This window comes from Liolophura sinensis, chromosome 6 (assembly GCF_032854445.1).
Source record: "Liolophura sinensis isolate JHLJ2023 chromosome 6, CUHK_Ljap_v2, whole genome shotgun sequence".
Classification (NCBI taxonomy): Eukaryota; Metazoa; Mollusca; class Polyplacophora; order Chitonida; family Chitonidae; genus Liolophura; species Liolophura sinensis.
Window position 1 is genome coordinate 59,947,199 of NC_088300.1, and position 23,549 is coordinate 59,970,747.

Here is a 23,549-nt window from a genome sequence, read left to right on the forward strand (position 1 = left end):
CCACAACGACCAGAATGTACGTGTTAGTTGCCAAATACATTTTTAACTCAATTTAAACAGTAAGAGTGACAGAAACAATAACAAAGTCAAGAAATTACTTTTCAAAATAAACAACATTCAGAACAAGCACAATTATTCGTACCAGTAAAACACTCTAGTGGCATAAAAACATTTCATTTACATTGTACACAGGTCTTCATCAATGGAGACTCCATGAGCATCATGCATCAGACAAAACAAATCAGGCGCTTTAACATGGAATCTTCAGCATGGTGGCCAATCAACACGGAAACGTCATGGATTAACTGGAGATGACACAGTCTAGGGTTGAAGGCTAACTGTTAAGACTGGACCTAAAGTGGCTGTCTTTACACACTTATGTTTATACATCTTTCTGTCCAATGAGGAATGGCAGAAACAACACACTTCACCCTGCATACTGAACTCAGGCACTTTCTTTGATCAATTGCAACAATTCATATTATCAGTGACGAAAATGTTTTAAGTCGGTAAATACACATTCAATACAAATGTGTAGCATTTTATCTCAATTTTTTCTAAATCGCAAAATTATATTTAAGTATACATGAGATTTTTTTTACAGATCTACACTGATGCATGAAATGCTACTTCTTATACTACATTTTAGCTCTTCATGTGCGACATCATTTTGAAAACATTTCTGAAACATTTTTGAGTTCCTCAAGGTCCTATTTTATCTTACTCTTCAGTGGTTTACAAACTATCTATAAATACACACAATAGATATACTGTAAATTTCTTATACGGTTGAGTACCATGTTAAACCCCAAGCACTCACTCACTCACTCTTATACATTATAAGACATCAGTACAGTGCAGTTAGAAATTTTTAGAAGGTGTTTTGAGATTGTTGTGTTACACAGTAGCTCTGATATCCTTTGGAAACATTTCAACAGACAGCCAACATGTGAGCTCCTTAATGCTCCTATTATATCTGTCTCTTTAAACTCCCGGCACTGTAATTCTTCAGCCTTTGCCTTGTCTGCAAGGTGTTTATTCAAGCATATTCTAAAGCCATTATTCTGTGTCGACTGATAAAATTTCTTTTTTCTGTGCAGCCCTGACATTGGCCAATCCAACCAATGTAGTTCTGTCTCCAAAGTCAAATTAAAAATGTGCAAAAATTGCTATTTTATATGAAAAAATGTTGAGGAATTAGGGTACCCTATATACATAATACACGTAGGCCTACTGCAGGCTGCATGTCTCAGTCATTATAACACACGCATAATAACACGTTCACAATTTATGAAAAGTGTGGTCGCAATTTTTAGCACTTTCAATGCTGGAACTTTAATAAAAGGAACCTTCAGATCTTTTTGCAGCAGGCTGTTTATGTATTTTATCATTGAAACTCATGGTATTATATTAATTTGTCTATATAAAGACCTAGCATCCACTGCATTGCTGTGTTTATTTCTCTCTTACGGCTGTTAGTGGACTCCTACGGTGTACATAACGTGTAACAAGTTCGACTGAATAGTCTCCCAGCAAGAGTAAATTTCATGTGGGAGAGTTGTGTACGAAATGGTTAAAGAATTACAGAGGAAGATAATTTAGCTGTATGTGGAGATAAGCAATTTGTTCATGACTTAAATGGATGCTTTAACATGGTGCTTTCTGTGGTAATGACTAAATGAATGAAAACAGAACAGGCACTACAGAACAATGTGTACCTTTTGACCAAAATCAAATGGCATTTCACATTTTGCACTTTTGTTGAGATCAACAAATCGCTCCATGTGAACACAGCTTAAAATGTAACTGAACAAGAGAGACCACTGACAATGTGTAAATTTACAGGAAGTTTCATATTTCAACCTACCAATGAACATGTATATGTAATATTTATATGTTACAATAAACATAACAACATGCCTGTGGAGGCATAACAATTTATTTTTACAATGATTTATACAATGTCCATATGATAACCTTTAACTGCAGCTGTCTTTCTCACCAAACCTTTATGCTATCAAACATACAAAATACAAACCCAATATACAAATAAAACCAAAATTAAAAGAAAAAAAATATAAATCATAACACACTGGAGTAGCGAAACATTGTCTTGCATACCGAAACATTCATGTACAGGCCAGTTGATATGATACGTGTATACACAGATTGCTAATTACATACCTGTGGGTCCATTATTTAGAGGACAGTTTGTACCTACATGCATGACGATACATCGTACATACATGAACTTACATCACAGAACAATTAACACACAGGTGTACACTGTATATAAACAAAAGTTAACACCACTTACAGCACTTTTTTTTATCCATGACATTTTTTTTCCCCCAATAAACAAGATAAACTTTCTTCACAAATAGTCAATAATACATGTAGTGATAGGCTACTTGTATATGTAACCACAGCACAAACAATTTGAGATCGCACACATCTGGGCACTGCCCTCGACTTAGGCAGTGGCTAGGAGACAACGCAGCTAGAGACTTAACAGTTGACGATATTCTCAGGAACATGCCAAACAACCAGAAATTATAGTTTAGTAGCAAACAATCTATTAGAACAATCTGCACACTTAAATTGTGAAAGTCAACAAATCTTAGTTTCAGTTTTATGTCACCTAAAAGTAATCTTGCATCAACTGCCATGTTACTCAGGCAGTATTTTCAAATCCCTGCCTGTAGGAGTTACACACTTAGTGCCCAGATGTCCGCAGCTGTGGTGTGGTATTTATGTGGTTTATCAAATTTCTGCATGAAAACATAAAAGAATATAAAATAAATAAGCAGGCTATCCTATCACATCTAATGAATAGGCCTACTATTGATATCACAACACAAATATTCATTACCTTCACACTATGATATCACGACTAATGAATACAGAATGCTAATGTCACAAGTACTGAATAAATTCATCTTCAGGATATGACAAGACAGATATCAGGATTTCTGTATTCTTACAACGGTTTAAAAACCATAACAACTTTTGGTTATTAACACCTCAGACAGAAAGAATACAAAATAAGACCTCATATGAGTACATCAGTGTATCTACAGCTTTTGTGGTGCAAGGTAATTATAATGTAGGTCCAGTTGTCTGTAGAAAAGGTAAAAGAAACTGGTTACACTGTGATACATAAGGTCAATGACTGCACATAATACAAGTTCAACCAATACACACATACATAAATGGTTCAGCTTTCCCTAGGATTCAATACTGAAACTGAGAAACATTTCCATGTATGCAGAAAAATACACAGGCATGACAAAGTTATCTGGCAGGCTGATAATTTGTTATTTTGGATGTTCTTGTTTGCAGTTACATTCAAGTAAATAATGTAAGAAAACGGTACAGGAGGTTCACAGTACTTTTTTTTTTTTGGAACTTCAACCGACGAAATCCACATTTATATGTATTGTGCACAACTGGACAGTTGTTTATATATACATCATGGTGCAGTTCAATTCCATGGTATTACACAAGGCTTCAACACAGGATATTTACTCTTAAGATTTTGGAATGCAACTGTTTAGGATGACAAGTGTGAACTGAATATGATGTTATCAGTGCATGCTGTAAATAGTGTGTGTAGGTATGTTCTTAAAGTGAATATAAAGTCAGCCACTAAAGCTGAAATAATTAATAAAGTAGCATTCCAGAAATGTTCTAAAAATATTTTTTAAATTCTTCACAGGTTACCAACAAAATAAATAGCAAACAATGATCAGTACCTAGCCACTCATTTGGTGATGCCATTTTGCCATGTTATAGGTATCTAGAGTGACAAAACCTAAGAAGCTCTCCCTTACCATCTATATTAAACTATGTGACAATGAGAAAATACAAACAAAAAAAACGCTTGATACACAACCAAAGAGTATCAGCTCTGTTCCGCGTTCAAAGTCGACGTTTCTTTCAGTTTGGTGCACAGTGAGGGCGATGTTTGTGGACACAAAGCATCATGTTTTAGCAGTCCTGCTCATTGTCCTGCATGCGTGTAAGCATTTGGCATAGAAGGCTGTACCAACTTCAGGGAATTTACCGAACACAGCAGGACCTTCTGAATTATAAAAGACTCTTTTAGTCAGATTTTGGGACGATTTGACTTTGCTAAGGAAAAATAATGCAAAGTCACAATATTTTTCTTCAAGTAAGGACTCTCCCTAGGTGATTTTCTTGCCAGGTCACCCTGACAAATTACTGCAGCATCCTGGCCAACATCTACGTATGTGACATGTACAGCCATTCTCAGTTACCCCTTCATAAATGTGTAGTTCAAAACGCATCAGTTTAACACTTAAACTAAGTACAAAGTCCAATTTATTTTAATGATATCTGTCTATCCACTATAAGAAACCACACTGACAATTGAGAGTCAATATTTTTTTGGACTTGACAGCCAATTATCATGCGACACATTCAGCACTAGTGATTGGCCAAGTTTATAAGGACCCTATAACATGGCTACTCTGAGTGAACTGTCTGTCAGTGCCATATCCCCAATGCTGAACTCCATCTTCTCGGCTTTCAAAACTTTATAGAATTTTTCACATATTTTTCTGTGATAACTGTGTCCTATATAATTTTTTTCTGTGTTCATATAGTGGCAGACTTTATGTTCACTTTAAGGTTAATTTTGACTGCAATGAAAGAAAAAAGATATGAGGTAAATAATTAAAAGTCTTTCATGAAGCACCTGAGCTATGTACTCTACCCAGTATCGTAGACACACCAATGTCCATATTAAATACTGAGCAGCTATCCTTGCATCTTGCTACAGTAACTCTAAGATCTGCAAATACCATTAGAACAGATAATTATGCCTCGTGAGATTTGCAAAAATTGTTCCAGAAAAAATTTCGTCAAATTTTGTCTTGTGCTAATATTTTTCCTTCTACAAATCAGTTAGTTGTAAAACATGCTTTTTTTTTCATTGATTAATAATCACTGGTCACAAGGCTGATTTAGGATAGCATAGGTGGCTTCAAGATCCATTCATAAAAATAACAATTATAGTAGGCTTATATATAAACATGTTACTACTGACTAGCCCTTTCCAGGAGAAATCTTTGGTACCCTAAAAGTACAGCTGAAGACATCTGACAAAAGTTCACCGCATGGTCATATACAGCTGTAGCTTTCAACCATTCATATTAACTATTAAGTACATGTTTTTAGTTTGTTATTTAAGGCTTTCCAGCTATACACACTGATCTTCTTACTGAGTTTTTGTACTGGTGTGAGGTAATGTTTACATGTACATCATGACATTCAAACTTCACAACCACATAAACAGGTGGAAGATGGTTGTAAGATGTTAAAGATTATTATCCTAAAAATCAAGTGTCTCCTTGAATAGTCCACAACACAGCTCTCTTAATACATGAAATAACAAGGCACCAAATTTACAAGGACTTTCTACAGTGTTTTCCATAGTGCATATAGAATAAAAGGTCATCCACAGTGGAAAATCAAATTTACGCAAGCACGTATATACCATTTTACTCATTATTTCCTGCAGAATTATTTTTGTCATTAAACCATTTCCAGTTAATACCATAGTTACAGATATTGCATTGAATATATTTTCTTCACCACAGTTAAGCTGGAGTGGTGTCACAGGAGGCAGTTAAAAAAATTATGGCCCTTCACTACAGAGAGGAATTAATAATGATTTGGGTCCATTATGACTGAGTCAGAAAATAATAATCATCATTTATATCTCTCTCTGGACGAGAAAATGAATGGCTTCTGACCTCTGTTTATTTACCCCCTAGCCTAGTGAAGTCCCGAATCAGTGTGAACACATGTTTATATCAGCAGGTTTGTCAAGTGCTTGGTGAAAAAATGTGGTTAAATTGCAGATTACGGTACTGTATTTCAAGTCTAGTATGTTAAAAAGCACTTTCAGAAGCACATGAGGAATTAAAATAATGCTTATGATACCATCACTTTAGCATTTTTATGATAAGAAATTAATTACTCCTTCACAAAAAACTTTCAAGTGGATGAATCAGAATAAAACAAAATGTGTAACGTGTGAAATGTGAAAATCCTGAATTTTCTCAGTAGTTCTCAAATATATGACATTTATAAACCACTGTATTGAACAGATGTACACATCCATGCAGATAGAGAGTAAACACGGAAAAGCATTAACAAAGACGAGATATACATCCATACCCACAATCAACTCTCCCATAGTTGGTTGAATGCAAAATAACGCCCAGGCAACAGCATGAAACAGACAGGAGACAGGTGGACAAAAGTGATCACCAAATGCCATCTATCTCAACACATCAGTCAGGCAGGAGAAACGTGTAGGATGAAGAGTAACCTGTACATGTCACATATAGTGAATACTAACATTCCGTTTGGTACAGGTGGTGATACACATCAGCTTTATTATATAAATGTATGCAGAATTCGCTAAATCGCAGAGTATATAACATGTAATAAGACATGAAAATACATGAACATGACAAAAAGCTTATAAGCTGATTTGAACACAGCTGACAAAGTCCCAATTCTAGCTGGTTTTTTATTTCCATTCTTCTCCATCTTTACTGATTTCTGGTAATACTATACTAGTTTATTATCATGCTGTTCATTAGAATCTAGATTCATGGCAAAAATACCAGCATTATAATACATACAGGTATGTACTTATCGCTTATTGTGTAACATTTGTTCATACTAATACTGGCAACAGCAGAAAAAGCATTCCTATAAATTTTTTGTCTGATCTACAGGTTAACTGGCAATAAAAGGTGAAAAATATACATATATCATTTACAATCAACCAGAAACAAAGACAAGGCAATTATCTGAACTACAGGTAGCTACCATGTCTCCTCACGGTGGAAAAAGGAATAGCTACAATATTACAGACAGAAAGGGAAATATATGTACTCGAATGTGTACAAGACATGTCCATATACAACTTACAACCCTGTCTCCTATGCAACAGAACCAATAACTACAAATCTACTTTCAATGAAAACTAACATCTGAGTTACACATAACTGCTCAGCTTTGGGAAGACTACAAGTAAAAGTTACATGTACATATAAACCTTGGCATGCACAAACATGCCAACACTGAGCAAGAGCATGGCAGAAATGCTGAACTACTGTACTGTCACTACACTCTGACAGGCCTTGTACCTGTATGCACATGTAAAAGGCTGCATGTATATGTACAGTTATCTACTTTTAACTATGTTTATCTATAGCATAAACATGCACATTTAACATGGCTGCTACCAGTCATGAGCATGAGCATGTCATCCTGAGAGAAACCCATGCATAATGTATGATTACTATACAGATCTACACACAAGATCACCGACTGGAAAAACTCTACATTAACTCATTTCCAGACTAGATCAACACAGTATCCGAAACAAATGCCATAAGGCATCTGGCTTCAGAAAGGTAAATATTACAAGACTAGATGAAAGGCATTTACTGGCTAGGACTGTAATTTCATCAGGACTGTGAAGTGGGTGAATCTATCATGTCCCAGGTACAGACAAAGAGAACTTCCATACATATCTGTAACAGTTAACTCTGTAACAGTCTAACTATGTCAATCGAATGGCTTCTTACTGCAAACACTGACATATGCAGTAACATATACATGGTGTATGTGTAAATTCTGCACTAATGAGATGTATGAGGGTATGTATATTCACCTGATTTGAGGCCTTGTTCTATTCAGCTACTTCCTAACAGCCACACATGTAAAACCCATGATGCATGGGTTTACCCATAATTCCACTCCACTCCATTTACTCCTCACATGAAAACAATACTATTTATCTACCAATACAGGAGGTCATACATAGTATTCAAAATTCTATTTTGTTCAATCCACTTTTACAGGGTTTATTTAGTACTTAGGGCAATCTTTACCAGTTTGCATGACAGTCGACTGTGAAGATCAGACAGTATAACCAATATGTTCAACCAGCCCTCACACTCATAAGCCTCCTCTCTGCCAGCATCTCAACACATACAAACACAAGATCTTGTCATAACAAGACAGACGCATGCACTTTTAAAACACTTTCAACAAGTGACAATCCAACATTGACAATCTCCCGGATCTATGCCCTGTACATTTTAAATATGTATAGTTATTATCATTACAAAATGATCACTTTTTCCTAAGTGTACATGTAGACATTAAAAGGAAATACATGTAAGAAAATTAGATCCAAGGTAGAGTAGCAATGCCTTGTTCATGACACTCTTGTATTCTTCTGCACCTACTCTACAGTAAGTCCTAGCATATGTTTGCTTTGCTCTTTTGTTTAAAGAGCTACTTTGGTGTCAAAACATCTGTGTTTTAAAAGCGTGGTGAATTGATAAAGACTGGGATAGTCTGAATTGCTTTCCTAAATTGTGAAAATATTGCGGTGAATTAAAACCAATATTGTATGTTTAGTCAGAGTATACATAAACAAAATATTTCTGTCCCTTTCACTTTGCCTGGTGTGACGTCACCCACGAACACATGGCGTCATCAATCGCTGACATATAATCCACAAATGACGCTGTCCTTTCAAATGTCCTTGAGGTCATCCCAGCATAAATGCCTTACTCAACGTCACCTCTGCCTGATTCAACGTCATACAGGAAATATTATCACATCACATCAGGAAAACTTTACGGACACAGCCGAAGATTTTGTTTTTCAAGGAATCTTCAGTTATATGGGCTAAACAGTCTTATTCATCAAAATCTTATTGAAACATAGTGTTAGCCTTACTCCGTAGGATTTCTTTCATATCGCTGTAATGTTTCTACGCAATTTGTATTCTGACCAGAGTGGCACTTTAACTCATAGAAACGGAATAATTTGTTATAAAACTTGCACAAATGTACATAACATTTTCTGCACAAGGCCGAAGTAAGCAGGAACATTGGACAAACAGCACTGTCTGTGCATCAACGTTACTTGCCCTGAAAAAACAGTTAGAAAATATCAAATGTTCTCCTCACACATAATGAAGCTGTTTGCGCGCCGGAATGTTAGTTAAGGTTAGGTAACCCTGAATTACAAACAGCAGCAGCAGCAGCATCTATAAATCTGACCACATTCTGTATACATAACCATAACAACCAGTGACATTTGACCTTCAGCCTTGACCTGACCTAAAATACCAATGGGCATCTGTGGCTGAAGTGCACATTCAATATTACCTCTTGTATATCCCTGTACATAACGATGCATCTGCAGAGGTATGGAACAAGGGGAGATAACTGTACATAATCAGCCTAGTTGTCATTGGTTGGAATTTGCTGTATTTAATGGCCTATCTACTGAGGAGCCGTCCTGACTGCTGCTGTGAGTGGTGGAACTGACCCCTTCCATGCTGGTTTCGCCATCCATACACAGTTCTAATGAGGGTCGGGCATTGACACGTGCATTTTTGGCGGCCTCCTCATCCACAAGGTCATCTTCATCTTCCTCCTCCTCCATCAGCTGTTTTGCCAGCTTCATGGCCTGAAACTCATTGTAGTGCAGCTTCCTCTTCTTCTCAAATGCTTTTCTCTCGGCTACAACACAAAGTCAGGTTTGCTCTTAAGTCAAATGATACCCTTAATGTTAATAAATACAATCTCAATTATTGGATGCTCACGAAAAGCCAACAATCTACCCTCAATAATAATATGAGACTTGTTGATTCACATGCTTTTAGTTGGATGACCATCTAATGTTACTTTACCTCTCTCTTCCTCAGTTTCATTTCTTTCCTCATCGGAATCAGAATCGTCATCCTCATTAAAACTGTGCCTCAACACCTTAGCAGTTTTGTCATCTTCTAACCTGTCGTAAGGAAAAAGAAATCAGCTGATCACAATGGGTAAATTCAGTGTACAGTACATCATGATTAAAGTTTTCTTCTGGAATGGTTATACAATGTCATGCTTGCACATATGTAGATACAACAGTATATGTGTGATGGGGATTTGAGCCAGTGATCTCTGGGTTTTCAGTCCTCACTTCTAGTGCTAGATTAAAGGGAAACTAAACTTACTACCAAAGCATCAAGGCTTGCTATATTAGACACCTCATCAACCCTGAGAGAAATTCCCTCCAGCCCGGAGGTACATGTAGAAAGCCATATACTGCCGTATTACATATGCCTTTATGCCTGCTTGAGGTAACATTCTGGAGTATAGAACTGAGAACTTACACTTTATTTTTGCACTTGGCTGATGGGATGTTTCTGTTATATGACTAGGGTATGAATAGGAAACATGATCAAAGCCACCTAAGCTCACCAGGTAAATGTACCTGACAGCCCTGCAGTGGAAGGAGCTGGACTCACACACACTTGTGATCTCGATGAAGAAAGCCACAACTTCCAGTAAATGCCTGGATAAGATAAACTGCTCAGCAACAGCTTGTGTGAAATAAATATTTATTTATTTATTTGATTGGTGTGTTACACAATACTCAAGAATATTTCACTTATACGACGGCGGCAAGCATTATTGTGGGAGGAAACCGGGAAACTCATGACCATCCGCTGGTTGCTAGAAGACGTCCCCACGTACAGCTGGAGAGGAAGCCATGGACTTGAACTCACAGCGACCGCTTTGATGAGAGGCTCCTGGGTCATTACGCTGCGCTAGCCGACTGAGCCACGGAGGCCCGTGAAATAAATACGTGTATATTGTAAATGCTAGTGACCAAAGGCAGGTACATGGTCTTGAAGTTAACATTGGAAAATAGTGAGAGATGACAGATGCCCTGCTTTCACAGTGTGGCTAAATCCTTGCTGATGAAACAGATTGTACAGGTTTACTGTAGCTGTAAAATATAATGACAAATGTGGCATAAGCTAACTTTCTACTTGTATGACAGTACATGCGTGTAAATGTGGAATACCGTAATTCCTCAACCTCTTCACATGTTTGCTAGACGTTTTATTCAAGCATATTCTGAAGGGCATTATTCTTTGTAGACTGATAAAATTACACTTTTTGTGAAGCCCTGAAATTGGCCACTCCAACCAATATGGTTTTCCCTCCAAAATCTAACTATAAATGTACATAAATTACACTGAAAGTTGCTCTTTCATATGCAAAAAGGTTGAGGAATTGGGGCAAGCTAACTTTCTACTTGTATGACAGTACATGTATGTAAATGTCACCTTGAACCATCAACGTTTATCTCAGGTCTTCTGAAGTGCTATCTATACATATACACAAAACAGTTTACGCGTAAACAACCGAAATTGCTTCATATGAAGTCTACAAGGTATACTGGCAAGAAGCCTTAGCTGATTTAGTTGATATAGGAGTAAAGAGGATATTAACAGACTGGGTTTGAACACTCTGCAGACAAATTTGTCAGATAATGAGCAAACACCCCAAAAGCATTCCCCATCTCCATACACCCTGTCTCTAACAAACCTATCAGCAGACTGTTAGCTATTTGTGCAGTGTTTTATTGCGTTTCTAAGGGTACCCCTCAGAAAAACAGCTGTGTTTTGTAGTAAAGAAGACTTGCACCAGAGGAGAGACTATGGGACGTGATGTATCACCCAGACTGAGGGCAGAAAGAGGGATTGGGCTGTCCGTAAACTGTGCCAGAGCCAAGCACGTGCCCAGATGAACATGATACCACAACAAACATTCGCCTGAAGTTTTCCATTGCAAAAAACGGTGCTATCACTCCAAGACAATGTGTTACAAGGCTGCCATTTTGCATTACTTCCTCGACCTAGTCCCAGAACGAGTAAACAGTACAGTGGTGGAGATTAGCAGCAGCTTACTCTGTGTAATTACATAGGCATGGTGAAGCCTAATGATGCAAACATTAAACCCAAATGAGGTGGCACCAGTCATTCTGCTTTGCATATACTGCATCTCAGATTTTCTTAAAAAGGAAATCCCTTATCTATGTGTGTATCATTTATTTGCATGTATCAGTGTGCAATTCTTTCTTTGTCTCTTGACTGCTGAATGTCAATATGAGACAGAGAAAGTCTATTTTTTATGTCTGAGTAATTCAAAACGACTTAACCCAAGGTCTGTTAGAGTTAATGAGAACAGGTCTGTCTCCTGCTCCCCAAATATGGCTTAAGGTGATGATGGTGTCTGCTCAACCATAGACAGCCACTTCAAGATGCCTGCTCAAACCGAGCAGTCACCCTACTGGAAAATGGCAAGGAATAATAGAGATAAGGCTTACATTCTGCCTTCAATTTTCCATTCCATTCAATAAGCTAGATTAATTGCCACTTGCTTGAGTGATGTGTGACTCGGAGCAAAGCACTGGATCGACCAAGTAGAATACATTACATTTGGACGTGTCTGCAGTGCGGGATAGCTGTAACAGCAAGTTGACACTAACCACACAGATTCAACCCTGATTTATACCACTGAGAAGCCGCCAAGACAGGCAAGCAGAAACACTGATAGTGGACACAAATATTATTGATCATGTCATAAATCTAAACACCTATGCAATTAGATATGCCTCAAGCTGAAAGCAATGTGTATTATTGGCTTTCATGGTAGACCACTCTAGTAATCCCCACGTAACAGAACAGATATAATGCTGACAGGCTATGTTTAACCATCCGATAGCAATGCCTGTAGTCAGAATCAACAACAAGCTAGGTTTTACTGCTGAAACTGCAAATCACAGCCTATAGTACACTGCTGATGTACATGTGACATCATCTTCTTGTCCTTCAGGAAACCAATATTTAATAGTACATGTACAATTAGCCATTTTACACCATAGTCATATGCCGACGAGTAAAGCCATATGCATGCGTGTACGGGGACTGCATCTGGGGCCCCTAAAAATACAATTTACTTTTAGGGCAATCTCCTTTTTATCCCAGTTATAAATTAAGACATAATCATAAAAAAAAAACACCTTCCCCCCTTCCCTTCCCTTAATTTTAAGTAATTTTACACAGTAGGGAAAAAAGTGTTTTATAAATCATGATCGAAATCAGTTCTAGACTGATTATTTAATGTACTGAAAAATATTCATTAAAATCATACATACGTGTATTCTAGTCAGTAGTACTACATACATGTATACATGTGCGCTTTATCAACAGTGTAATACTGTCTAAAAATTCCAGATGAAATCAACCAGATTTACATGCAGAAAACTATTTCTATCAATGCACTGTAAACTCTGTACGGACCTGTACATGTAAGATGAAACAGAGCCCTGACAACGCAGCAAGGTACATGTTTTTTATCACTTTACAATAGATGTACACACATAGAAATAATACTTAGCATGCTTTCCACTACCCTTGACCTGTGGAGAGTCTAGAGTTACTACATGGTTTGGTGAATTTGTACCCACCAGTCAGCCATAAACTTCTACTGTTCTACAACCACACCTTAGATATCATGAGACTGGATACACAGTTTATAGAATGTGTACATGTAAGTACAATGTACAGCCTTAAATGCACTGTAGTGTACATGTATACATTCAATCCATCAAAATGTACACACATCCTCATTACTCATCAGTATGAGGACAGAAGTAATCAACCATTAAAATGTATGTGTGCACATGTCATCTGGATGTTTATTTTTATATACTGACATTTCATGCACACTGTACACTGTACATGGCATTAGGCCCACTGTACATGCATGCAGTCAGGTATAGCCTTGGACATTCACATTTAGGGCACAAGCAACATTTTTTATTTTTATATCCTGTCACAAAAATCCCATGACACTGTGGATGTGTGTGGCCACTGGACGGTTTACACAGCAGTAATGTTTTCTTCTGTTTTTTTTAGCAACAATGGGCCTGGCATATTGACACACAGACCCTGTTCAATACTCAACTATGGCCTACCATAATAATACCATGATCAGTTCAGCAGAGTAACAGCCATTGGAATGGAGTTAAATTCGTTTAGGCTACATATACATGATAATGCTACAATAATGTTTTTCCAATACGCAATAAGTGAATTAACCTTCCAGCACTTATTTTTATTGACATCATTATTCTAGGGGGCTCTGAGGGACCAAGTGTAAAGTACATGAATGTACACACCAAGATAACTCAGAAGTGTTTAAAATTATTGTTATTAAGGTTACTTGGTCAAGTATATTGAAATGAGCTCAGAATGGGTCACGCAAATCAAAACTACCTAGGCGACATAACATAGTATGTCTTAAGTCTTTAAGAATTTGACTCAAAATGTGTCAGATAATATCTGTACTTACTGTATTTTCGATATCACACCAAGTTTCTAGCATCAGAGTAAACACAATTACATCTTACACTGATGCTACAACCTTGATGTGACATAACTACAATTCAAAAAAAAAAAATATGTGATATCAATGTTTCGTGATATAATTTTCAAAATGTCATCATCAGGACCAGAAAAGAGGTTTCTGAGCCTCATGTGCACACATGTACATGTACAGTGGCTCTACTTACTTTGAAGCTATAGAAACAGGATCCAGACCATCATGTTCATCCTCGCTGTGAGGATCAAAGCTGCCTCGCCTCTTCACACCATCCTCACCCTCACTGCCCGTATACTTGGAGTACGGGGTCGGGGGCTCGTCTATTTTCATATGACCATAGTCTTTATCTGGTGGGTGGTGGGTGGCTATGATATTCATTTCATCCCATTTCATTTCTTTTCGTCTGTAAGAGAACACAAAAGAACAAATATGTATTATTCACCGAAGTTAAAGGAAATATAATTAATCGACACTGTTAACTGCTGCTGGCAGGGCTTTCATTATCTTTTTGAACAAAAGGATACCCTGAAAAAAGCATTGAAAATGTAAAGGTCACTGTGTAACTGTATGATACATTTTAATACATTATAGGTACATTTACAGTATGCATATCTCACAGCTGGAACACGCACATGTACCTCACAGTGATGATGGGCATGTCATTGTGTACATGTATTTGGGGAAGGCCTCAGAGTTATTAATACGCAGAAAGTCAGAATTCTTTGGGCTTTACAGAAAGAAGCACACAAGTAGTGCATAGGCAAGACCTGGTACTGTAAAAATCAAAGGCAGTGTTGACAATGTGTGCACAATTAAATGACTACACATACAGTGTACATTCAAGGCTACCTGGTGCAGTATGTGCAATGAACTTTGACATGAAATGCTTACATAAGGACATCTACATGTACAGGTGCACGTAAATAGGCCTACATGTACAATGTATTTTACTTGCATGTAGAACAGCTTGGAGATTGGAGAAGTCTAACCCTAAACATAGACTGAATCAATACACTCAGAGAGGATTCTTGGAGGCTTCCAATAAACTACCTGTATACTTAGTAATCTGCTGAACACAGGAAGGATATAAAAAAAATCAGCAAATTACACGATGTGTGGCAGTGGGCCTAGCATGAAATTAACAATTCTAAAGGATAAATTTCATTATGTTTTGGGTTTTCTACAGATGTTGAAATGTCAATGCGCCTAAATTCACAGACGCTATCTTCAGAACATACTTGGATGCCTGTGACACCTTGTTCTTGAATTACAACTACAGTATTCCACACTTACTTTACTAACTCAAATAACAATGACTAGATAAAGAATCATTATTTCTTAAATAGATACATATGTTAATGAAAAACAGCACCGGTATTTTATGTTCATGAACAGTAGATGTACCTGAAGTGATATGTAAAAATGTGTTACAGATGACCACACTGTGCACTGAATTCTTCATGAAGATTGGTTAGAAGATGTACATGAATATAACAGACCGGTTTGATCCTCACTGATGGGATAGAGCTGTCCATAGAACCTAACCACTTTACTATATACATGGGAAAAACGTACACATCGACCATTCCATGCCACACGGCTAATATTGACTGAACTATATCCAGGATTCTGACAAATAGAATTATGGTAAAGTAATTTGCCACACAATCTGTCCAAGAATGTCCCCAGGCAATGCAGGCATCCTTGCAGACTAGCTGTTTAAATAGCCTGATTCTGAGACATTACTACATGTGTAAGCCTGTCCTCTTTGTCAGCCCAAATGAAACTATGTCTAAACCAAACAGTGTATGTATGTGTGTATGTATGCCTGGGGCTTAAAATCGTACTAAACAATATTCCAGTCATATGACGACGGATAGTCATTATGTGTCTGTACATATAATGTGTCTTCAAGCTCATACTGGCTTCCTCTCCGGCCGTAAGTGAGAAGGTCTGCCAACAATGTGCGGATGGTCGTGGGTTTCCTCCCACTATAATGCTTGCCGCCGTTGTCTAAGTGAACTATTCTTGAGTACAGCGTAAAACACCAATATTAAATAAATATAATGTGTCTTCTTGTGGCAGAGCAATTTAAAGTGCTGCAAGCACTTTTTCATGTCAAAGATTAAGGTTAACAGGGCAATCTCACTAATGCGGTCGCTGTGAGTTCAAGTCCAATCCATGTTGGCTTCCTCCCTGGCCAAACGTGGGAAGATCATGGGTTTCCCCTGATCTCTGCCTGGTTTCCCCCTACCATAATGTGAAATATTCTTGAGTGTGGCGTAAAAAACACCAATCAAATAAATCAATTCAAACTGAGGCAGTACATGTTTTTCTGTATATGTGTGGTCTCATCTCAACAACGTTGAATACTGCGATTGCGACATCTGTATTAACAGCCTTTTTGCTTGAGTAAATCTGTATGTAGAAATTACAGTGAGGATTAGAGGTGGCTGCCTTGTGACAATTAACACATTCTCGCACATATACATGAACAATAACATATATATATGGTGCACAGTTCTAAAGTAAATATCCTTGGTAGAGTTGTGTGTATAACATTACACTTTGTGACATTCAGATCGATGGCTACATGGTATATGTATATACCTTGCTCAACAAGGTCTGATTTTAATCAGACGATGCATGTACAGTGTACATAAGTATGATGACTGACCACTGTGTCATAACCTACATGTACACCATACTAGTGTAGCTATCCATTCCATCCATCAACTAGCAGAACTGTAAATAATGTCTGATTGTATACTGTTTGACCTAACCGTACCATAAGGGCAAGTTCCCATTTGATGATACCTGGCAGGGACAATATGACGCCCCTCCCTTGATATTTCATGTTTAGCCTAATCATATTTCTATCTTCAGTAGATGATATCTACATGTAGCGTTGCTATGGTGACCAGGTGAATATTCAATAACAGTTTGAAGAAGATCTTTCCTTACATTATTTTATTTTTCGGGTATGTTTCATCAGGTGTTAAAAATATATATATATAGATATATATGTATATATGTTATATAGGTTATATACAGGTTATATATACGGATAACCACAGATGCAAGCGAGCATACAGGTACACTGTGCATGCACTGTAGATGTACGCATACACGTACATGTACATGTACTATATATACAGTGTACACATCATACAAAATGTTAGGTGTTCATTTTAGGCTTTTTTGCAAAGTGCCATTTTATAATAATTAATCTTAAAGAAGAAGAAAACTTAAATTACAAACATATACCATTGAAAACAGTATGCATTTCCTTGCAGGTGCATGCCAGAAAAAATTCTAATATGTACCTCAAGACGATAAATTATAAATAAAGTCAACACAACAATAAAGTTATAAATAGAGGCAAAACACCCCCAGGCATAAATTACAGGGTGTTAAACATGGAGGACGCGATGGACTAAGCGATTTATGCCAGCTTTGCCAATTTCAGACTTTACATGTTTGGCAAGGAAAAATCGCAAAATTATGCAGCAGGCACCACCAGATAGAAAAAAATGCGCTCTTTTCAGCCTATAGTGTCATGTTTTTAAATTTTCTTCTATACATGTATAGAAATACATGTATACATGTTATAAGAGTACACTATACATACTGTTATAAAGAATTCTGCCTTAAGATTACCATGTGCCCATGTACATACAGATCTATAGGTGTATGTGTACATTAATGTCAAGTTAATATGTATGTACACATGTCTTTAATGTTTTTGATCTGTAACAAGTTGAAGTTATGTTCTATGAACATAAAAGGAACAATGTTATAACTGTATTTATCTGATTGTTGTTTAATTCCATCTTCATGAATTTTCTACTAACATGTACCATTGCGGTCATTCTTAAAGGTGGAGGAAACCAGTCAAAGTGCTCGGTATGAACCACCACCATCCCACAAGTGACATATAGAGTTTAAAATTACCATATTGATCCGATTTGATTTGACTGGTATTTTACACCATACTCAAGAATACTTCTTCTGACAGCCAGTACTAGTGTGGGAAGAAACAGGGCTTATCATATTGGTGGAAGACAAGTGGTCATTGAAAGGTCACACACATATTGTCGGAATCTTTGTGTGTCCGAGCGATTGAAAGACAAATGCCTTAATCACTCAGCCACGACCCATTCCCAAAACTACAAAATACACACACACATATGGCAACTTGTACAGGTAGCAAAGCCGCAAAAGAAGAGTAAACACTATAAATATATATGTATATATACGTATGTATGTATATATACCATAGAAGAATGGTAGAAGAATGACAAACTCAACTTGTTGATTAGCTTACTAGTTTCACCGTATCATGAGAGGTCTTCAGAGATTTTATGACGAAGGGATACTGAATGTGATTAAAAGAAAGTAGAAATCAATCAATCACACTGTGAAGTACATGTAATAGCCAGCTGCAGCCTCATGCCCTCTCATGCCACCTCCCATAACACCTGACATTTCCTTGTCGATCTCTCTTAATAACAGGTCCTCCATCACCATCCCCCAAGCAGCATGATTACATCTATACACAAGCCGTTACGCCGTTATCACCGACCACCTAGAAAGGTGGCAGTAATGTCTGTCCTCGGACCATTACATGAGGTGTTAATAGCCTCTCCAACATCAATACAACATACTCCATATTGCTGGAGCCGCATGTACAGAACATGCATAAGCTATTATCCATCTGTTCATCAGTTTAAACTGAATCAGTTAGTATATGTCAGGATAAAGTACAGCTTCTTAATTTGGGAGACCGGCCCGGATAGCACAGTTGGTAGAGCGTCCGCTTCGGGACCGGTAGATCCAGGATCAATCCTTGGTCGAGTCACACCTAAGACTTTAAAAGAGGAAGTTGTAACTTCCTCGCTTGGCGTTCAGCATGAAGGGGATAGTGCAACGACTGGTTGACCCGTATCAGTATAATGGCTTGGGCGGGACGGCTTACTTGCCTTCGGTAAGTCGTCTCAGTGATGCAGCACTAAATAAAAGAGCGGTGGAAATCCGTCCTGCAACAAGGAGGCACATTACACGTGCATGCACCCTAATGATTCCTTCGTCGTCATATGACTGAAAAATTGTTGAGTACGATGTTAAATCCCAAGCACTCACTCACTCACTCTTAATTTGGGCCTCCTATTGAGTAAAATTTTTTTAAATTTATTTATTTGACTGGTGTTTTATGCCGTACTCAAGAATATTTCACCAATACAACGGTGGCCAGCATTATGGTGGGAGGAAACCAGGCAGAGCCCGGGGAAAGCCCACGACTGTCCACAGTTTGCTGGCAGACCTTCCCACTTACAGCTGGAGAGGAATCCAGCATGAGCTGGACCTTTTAAGTAAAACAATTTGAGTTAATATGTGTATCATGAAATTGTTTAAACATATGTAATTTTAGCAATATGCAAGGACACAGATTCAGAACAAAGTAACACATTTTTTATTCTTTTTATCGTGTTTATTTTGACATATTTGGTCTTTGGCTTAATTCTGAGGACGCCGCCATCATGGGCATGAAAATTTACCTGCATGTGACCATGTGTGTACAATGTACATGGGTTTTGCATTGTCCCATCACTGAACATAATCTGCTTGCATTATAGAGATCAACATGCGAGTTCTTAGAAATCTGCAAGTGCTAGCTGAGAAACACTACCTGTGCATGGACATTATTTCACTGTACAGTATATCAACTACAAATCATTAAAAGAAAATGTAGACCGTCAGATGGCAGGATGAGATGGCAAATGAGATGTGCAAAATGAATTTGTGAGAAGGTGTTGCAAGTCATTCCCCAAGACAGTGATTTTTCAGTCTGTAAAGACACAAATCAATATTCAAAGAAAATAAAATTAGAGTGCTAAACGCACTGAAGACTGATAAATTAGGCCTTGCTTCACCTGGTGATCCATCACTTATCCTCAGTGTCACTTAGGATTATCGGTACGTAGTGAGATGACTACTTTTTATAATATAAAACACTGTACACTGAATACTAATGCAGATCTATCACTGCTTGCAATGAGCATTAGTAATCACTCACCTGCAGGTACATGTACAGTTTTCTACACATTATTCTTCCCTAAAATTGCCTGTGCAACTGAGGTCAAGTTATATGTACATGTAACTGTTTTCTATAAAACTCTGACCAGCTATTTAATAAAACAGCTGTCGTAATCTAAATCCTAGTCCATGTTATGAGCTCTTTGTAAACTACAAGAAGTTTTTTTAATGATCAGGTTTGTGTATACATACAGCCTGATTCAACATGTTCAAGGTATTAAAACTTTATGTGACAGCTTTTACTGCAGCCATATTTACAGACTATCCTTTAAGCATGTTATTCAGAACCTACAGAAAGATTCTCTGAACTCCAGCAATACTTTCAGCTGTCTGGATAACAGTGCCAGTACATTTTATGCCCAAAAGCTTTAAATTTCTGAAGCAATGATTTCTATACCTGTCACTGGACAAGTTATTAACAAGTAATCTCTGCAAAATATTTAATCCTCCCACTCTGGAACCAGCTTAATCAATGCAAAAGGAGTCTTAAGTTCTGGATTACAAATTTGCTTGAGATTGTTAAAGGCCACAGTTCATGGCTTTACCACATGTCTGTCATCAACCGTTATAAATGTGTTTAAATGCACTGAAAATTCAACATGGAAATTCATAAACATGTAATGTACTTGATGAGGACTATTCAGAGTAAATTAGTAGTGTAAGATTACCCCCTCTTCACTTCCTCCAACAACTAGGCTGCTGATAACACTTGTCCACTCATTTGTTGAACAAAAGACTTCAATTTCCCATATGATCCACACAAGTTTTAACATCTGTCTCAGATTTCACAGTTTTTAACTACTTCCCACTTCTGACTGTTCTCACAAGTCTCTTCAATTTAGCATTTCGGATTTTAGATACCATCATTTTGGCAAGTGATCAATCACAAAAGCTTAACAAAATGTAAGAGGAAATCTTTATCAATAGCCATTTCAGGTTAGTTATTTTGCTTGCTCAGCACTACTGCTAATTGTATCTGGCTTTTTGTACATCAAGTTAACCTCAGCCATTCTATCAACCTGCCAATCGATCAGAGAGGCAGAGCAAGTCTCAGTATACGCCGACTTTGATGGCCTCTGAGACAGTTTGTAGACTTAACCGCTCACAGCATCCACAGCACATCTAAGAATTCAGTGCATGAACACTGAAGACCCACATGTCCTTTGTGGCTAAGCTTTTTCCCATAAAGTACATCCTTTCCACCCGTGGATAAATAAATGAATCTGTTTTAATGACAAATGTCTTCAGCACTGATTTTCAGATCCATATTATTATTAACATAAATGAAAATTCTGCTCTTAAAAAAAAACAACACAAAAACAAACAGAAATGTCGGATGGAAGAAAAAAAAGTAAAATATTCAGAATCTTTCCTGGAATCACAATGAACACATGTAATATCAGACAGACACACCATCGAGATGCAGTCCCCCGGGAGGTATACATGTACATGTATTTCTGTCAACAGGAAGAATCCAGATTTTTTTAATCTTACGAGTCTGATCAGTCATTTCTATTTTAACCACAAACTAAATGTGTACATGTATCAAAATATTCTAGAAAGAGAAATCAAAAATTCTTACACAGTCCCTATAAACCCATGTACCAGACTACATGTACATGTTGATATAGATCAAAATACTACATTGCACATGTATATGGTAAGGTGCAAATGGATAACAGTGCTGGGATAAAAATTTCAGAAAATCATGGAACATTAACCTCTTATCTCTAGCTACACATGTATGATTTCTTTGTGAAACTGAAGATAATAAATTTGAAAATCCAGTAAAGAAATTAATATTTGGAAAGATTCTGAAATTAATGGCAGAATACACTTATGTACATGTATAATCAAGGAACATGAAGACCAGGGATATGTCATATGCACACATGTACATGTACATACACATGTCAATGTAAGCATCTGCACACTATTAGTTATATGGTTACTCTGTGATAAGATACCGTACAGAATAATACATAATTACATTTGCCACCTTTAATTCCATGTACACATGGCATTAAACCACTATCATTCATGACCACTTTAGTTGGCCTAATAGTTAGACCATCCGCCTTGAAGTTAGGAAATCAAACATGGATCAGGCACTGAGACGTTAGAGAAAGGAAAATATAACTGGTTGGCCTGTGGTTGTATAATGTGAGTGGGTGGGTGTCATGTCTGGTGTCCCCTTCAGTGGCTGCAGCACTTTGGCAGCCTGCCACAAGAAGACCTAGATTAATATAAATATATACACACACCTAATGACTCCTCATCGTCCTATGATTAAAAAATTACTATGCAGAAACCATGGAGAAACCCAAACATACATGTACAAATACAATCATTCATTCAATTCCATGTAAAGTACTCTATCAAGCATCCAGTGTATACTTATGTATATACTTATGTATCTGAACACTGAGCATTCTGCTGATTTCCAATCTTCTTCACTATAGGCATTTTCTCCTAGACATCAGAATCTGATGAAATCAATTTGCTGACATTTAACTTTGTTCTCACTGTAACTGCCTCAGGAACGAGTTCTTAATTTAAAGCTGGGATTTAAAATAGACCAAGAGCATGATTGCCTTGCAATACACCGAAAAGCCAACAACCGAACAAATGATTTCTGTGACATTGGAGCCCTGTGTTTTCCATCCACCTAAGTCTCTGAAAACACATTTCCGTTCGAAGTTGATGAAGGAACCTAATAAATGTCCCTTGGTTTTTTAGGACTTTTTTCGGGAATCAGAAATTAAGGGTTCCTCCACAAATCTAGCAACTTTGAGGCAAGAGCAAATACATGTACAAGCAAATAAATGGCAATTTTAAGCTTTTCAGCCATGCCTGTTTTTGTGAATTCTCAGTTCAAAACTCTTTTAAATTGACCAACTGTGCACAGCGACATGTATCTGTGAGAAGAAAAAGCATTTATCACCTTATTATAGACAGAACATTAGCTACACAGGAAAGAAAACGCAAGATCAACCCAAGATGAGGAGAGGAAAGTATGATGTAGCGTTAGTTTATGACATATATGTACATGCAGAAAGCTGCAAGCTGGTGTGCTAAACTACTGTAAATGACAACCACTGTTTACAGGCGTCTGAAGAACATGGGTAAATTACAACCCTTCAGGCTCACACGGCC

General features: G+C 37.3%; 1 protein-coding gene across 1 annotated transcript in view; it reads right to left on the reverse strand.

Annotated features, from left to right (window-relative positions):
* Positions 1-6,907: 6,907 nt before the first annotated feature.
* LOC135466271 (protein phosphatase inhibitor 2-like) overlaps positions 6,908-23,549 on the reverse strand; it is a 30,453-nt gene continuing 13,811 nt past the window's right edge. Inside the window, exons 2-4 of the mRNA XM_064743683.1 lie at positions 14,488-14,700; positions 9,761-9,861; positions 6,908-9,590 (exon numbers count right to left, since the gene is read on the reverse strand). Coding sequence (XP_064599753.1) covers positions 9,316-9,590; positions 9,761-9,861; positions 14,488-14,700 — 589 coding nt within the window. The 3' untranslated portion in view covers positions 6,908-9,315. The remainder of the gene's footprint in view (positions 9,591-9,760; positions 9,862-14,487; positions 14,701-23,549) is intronic.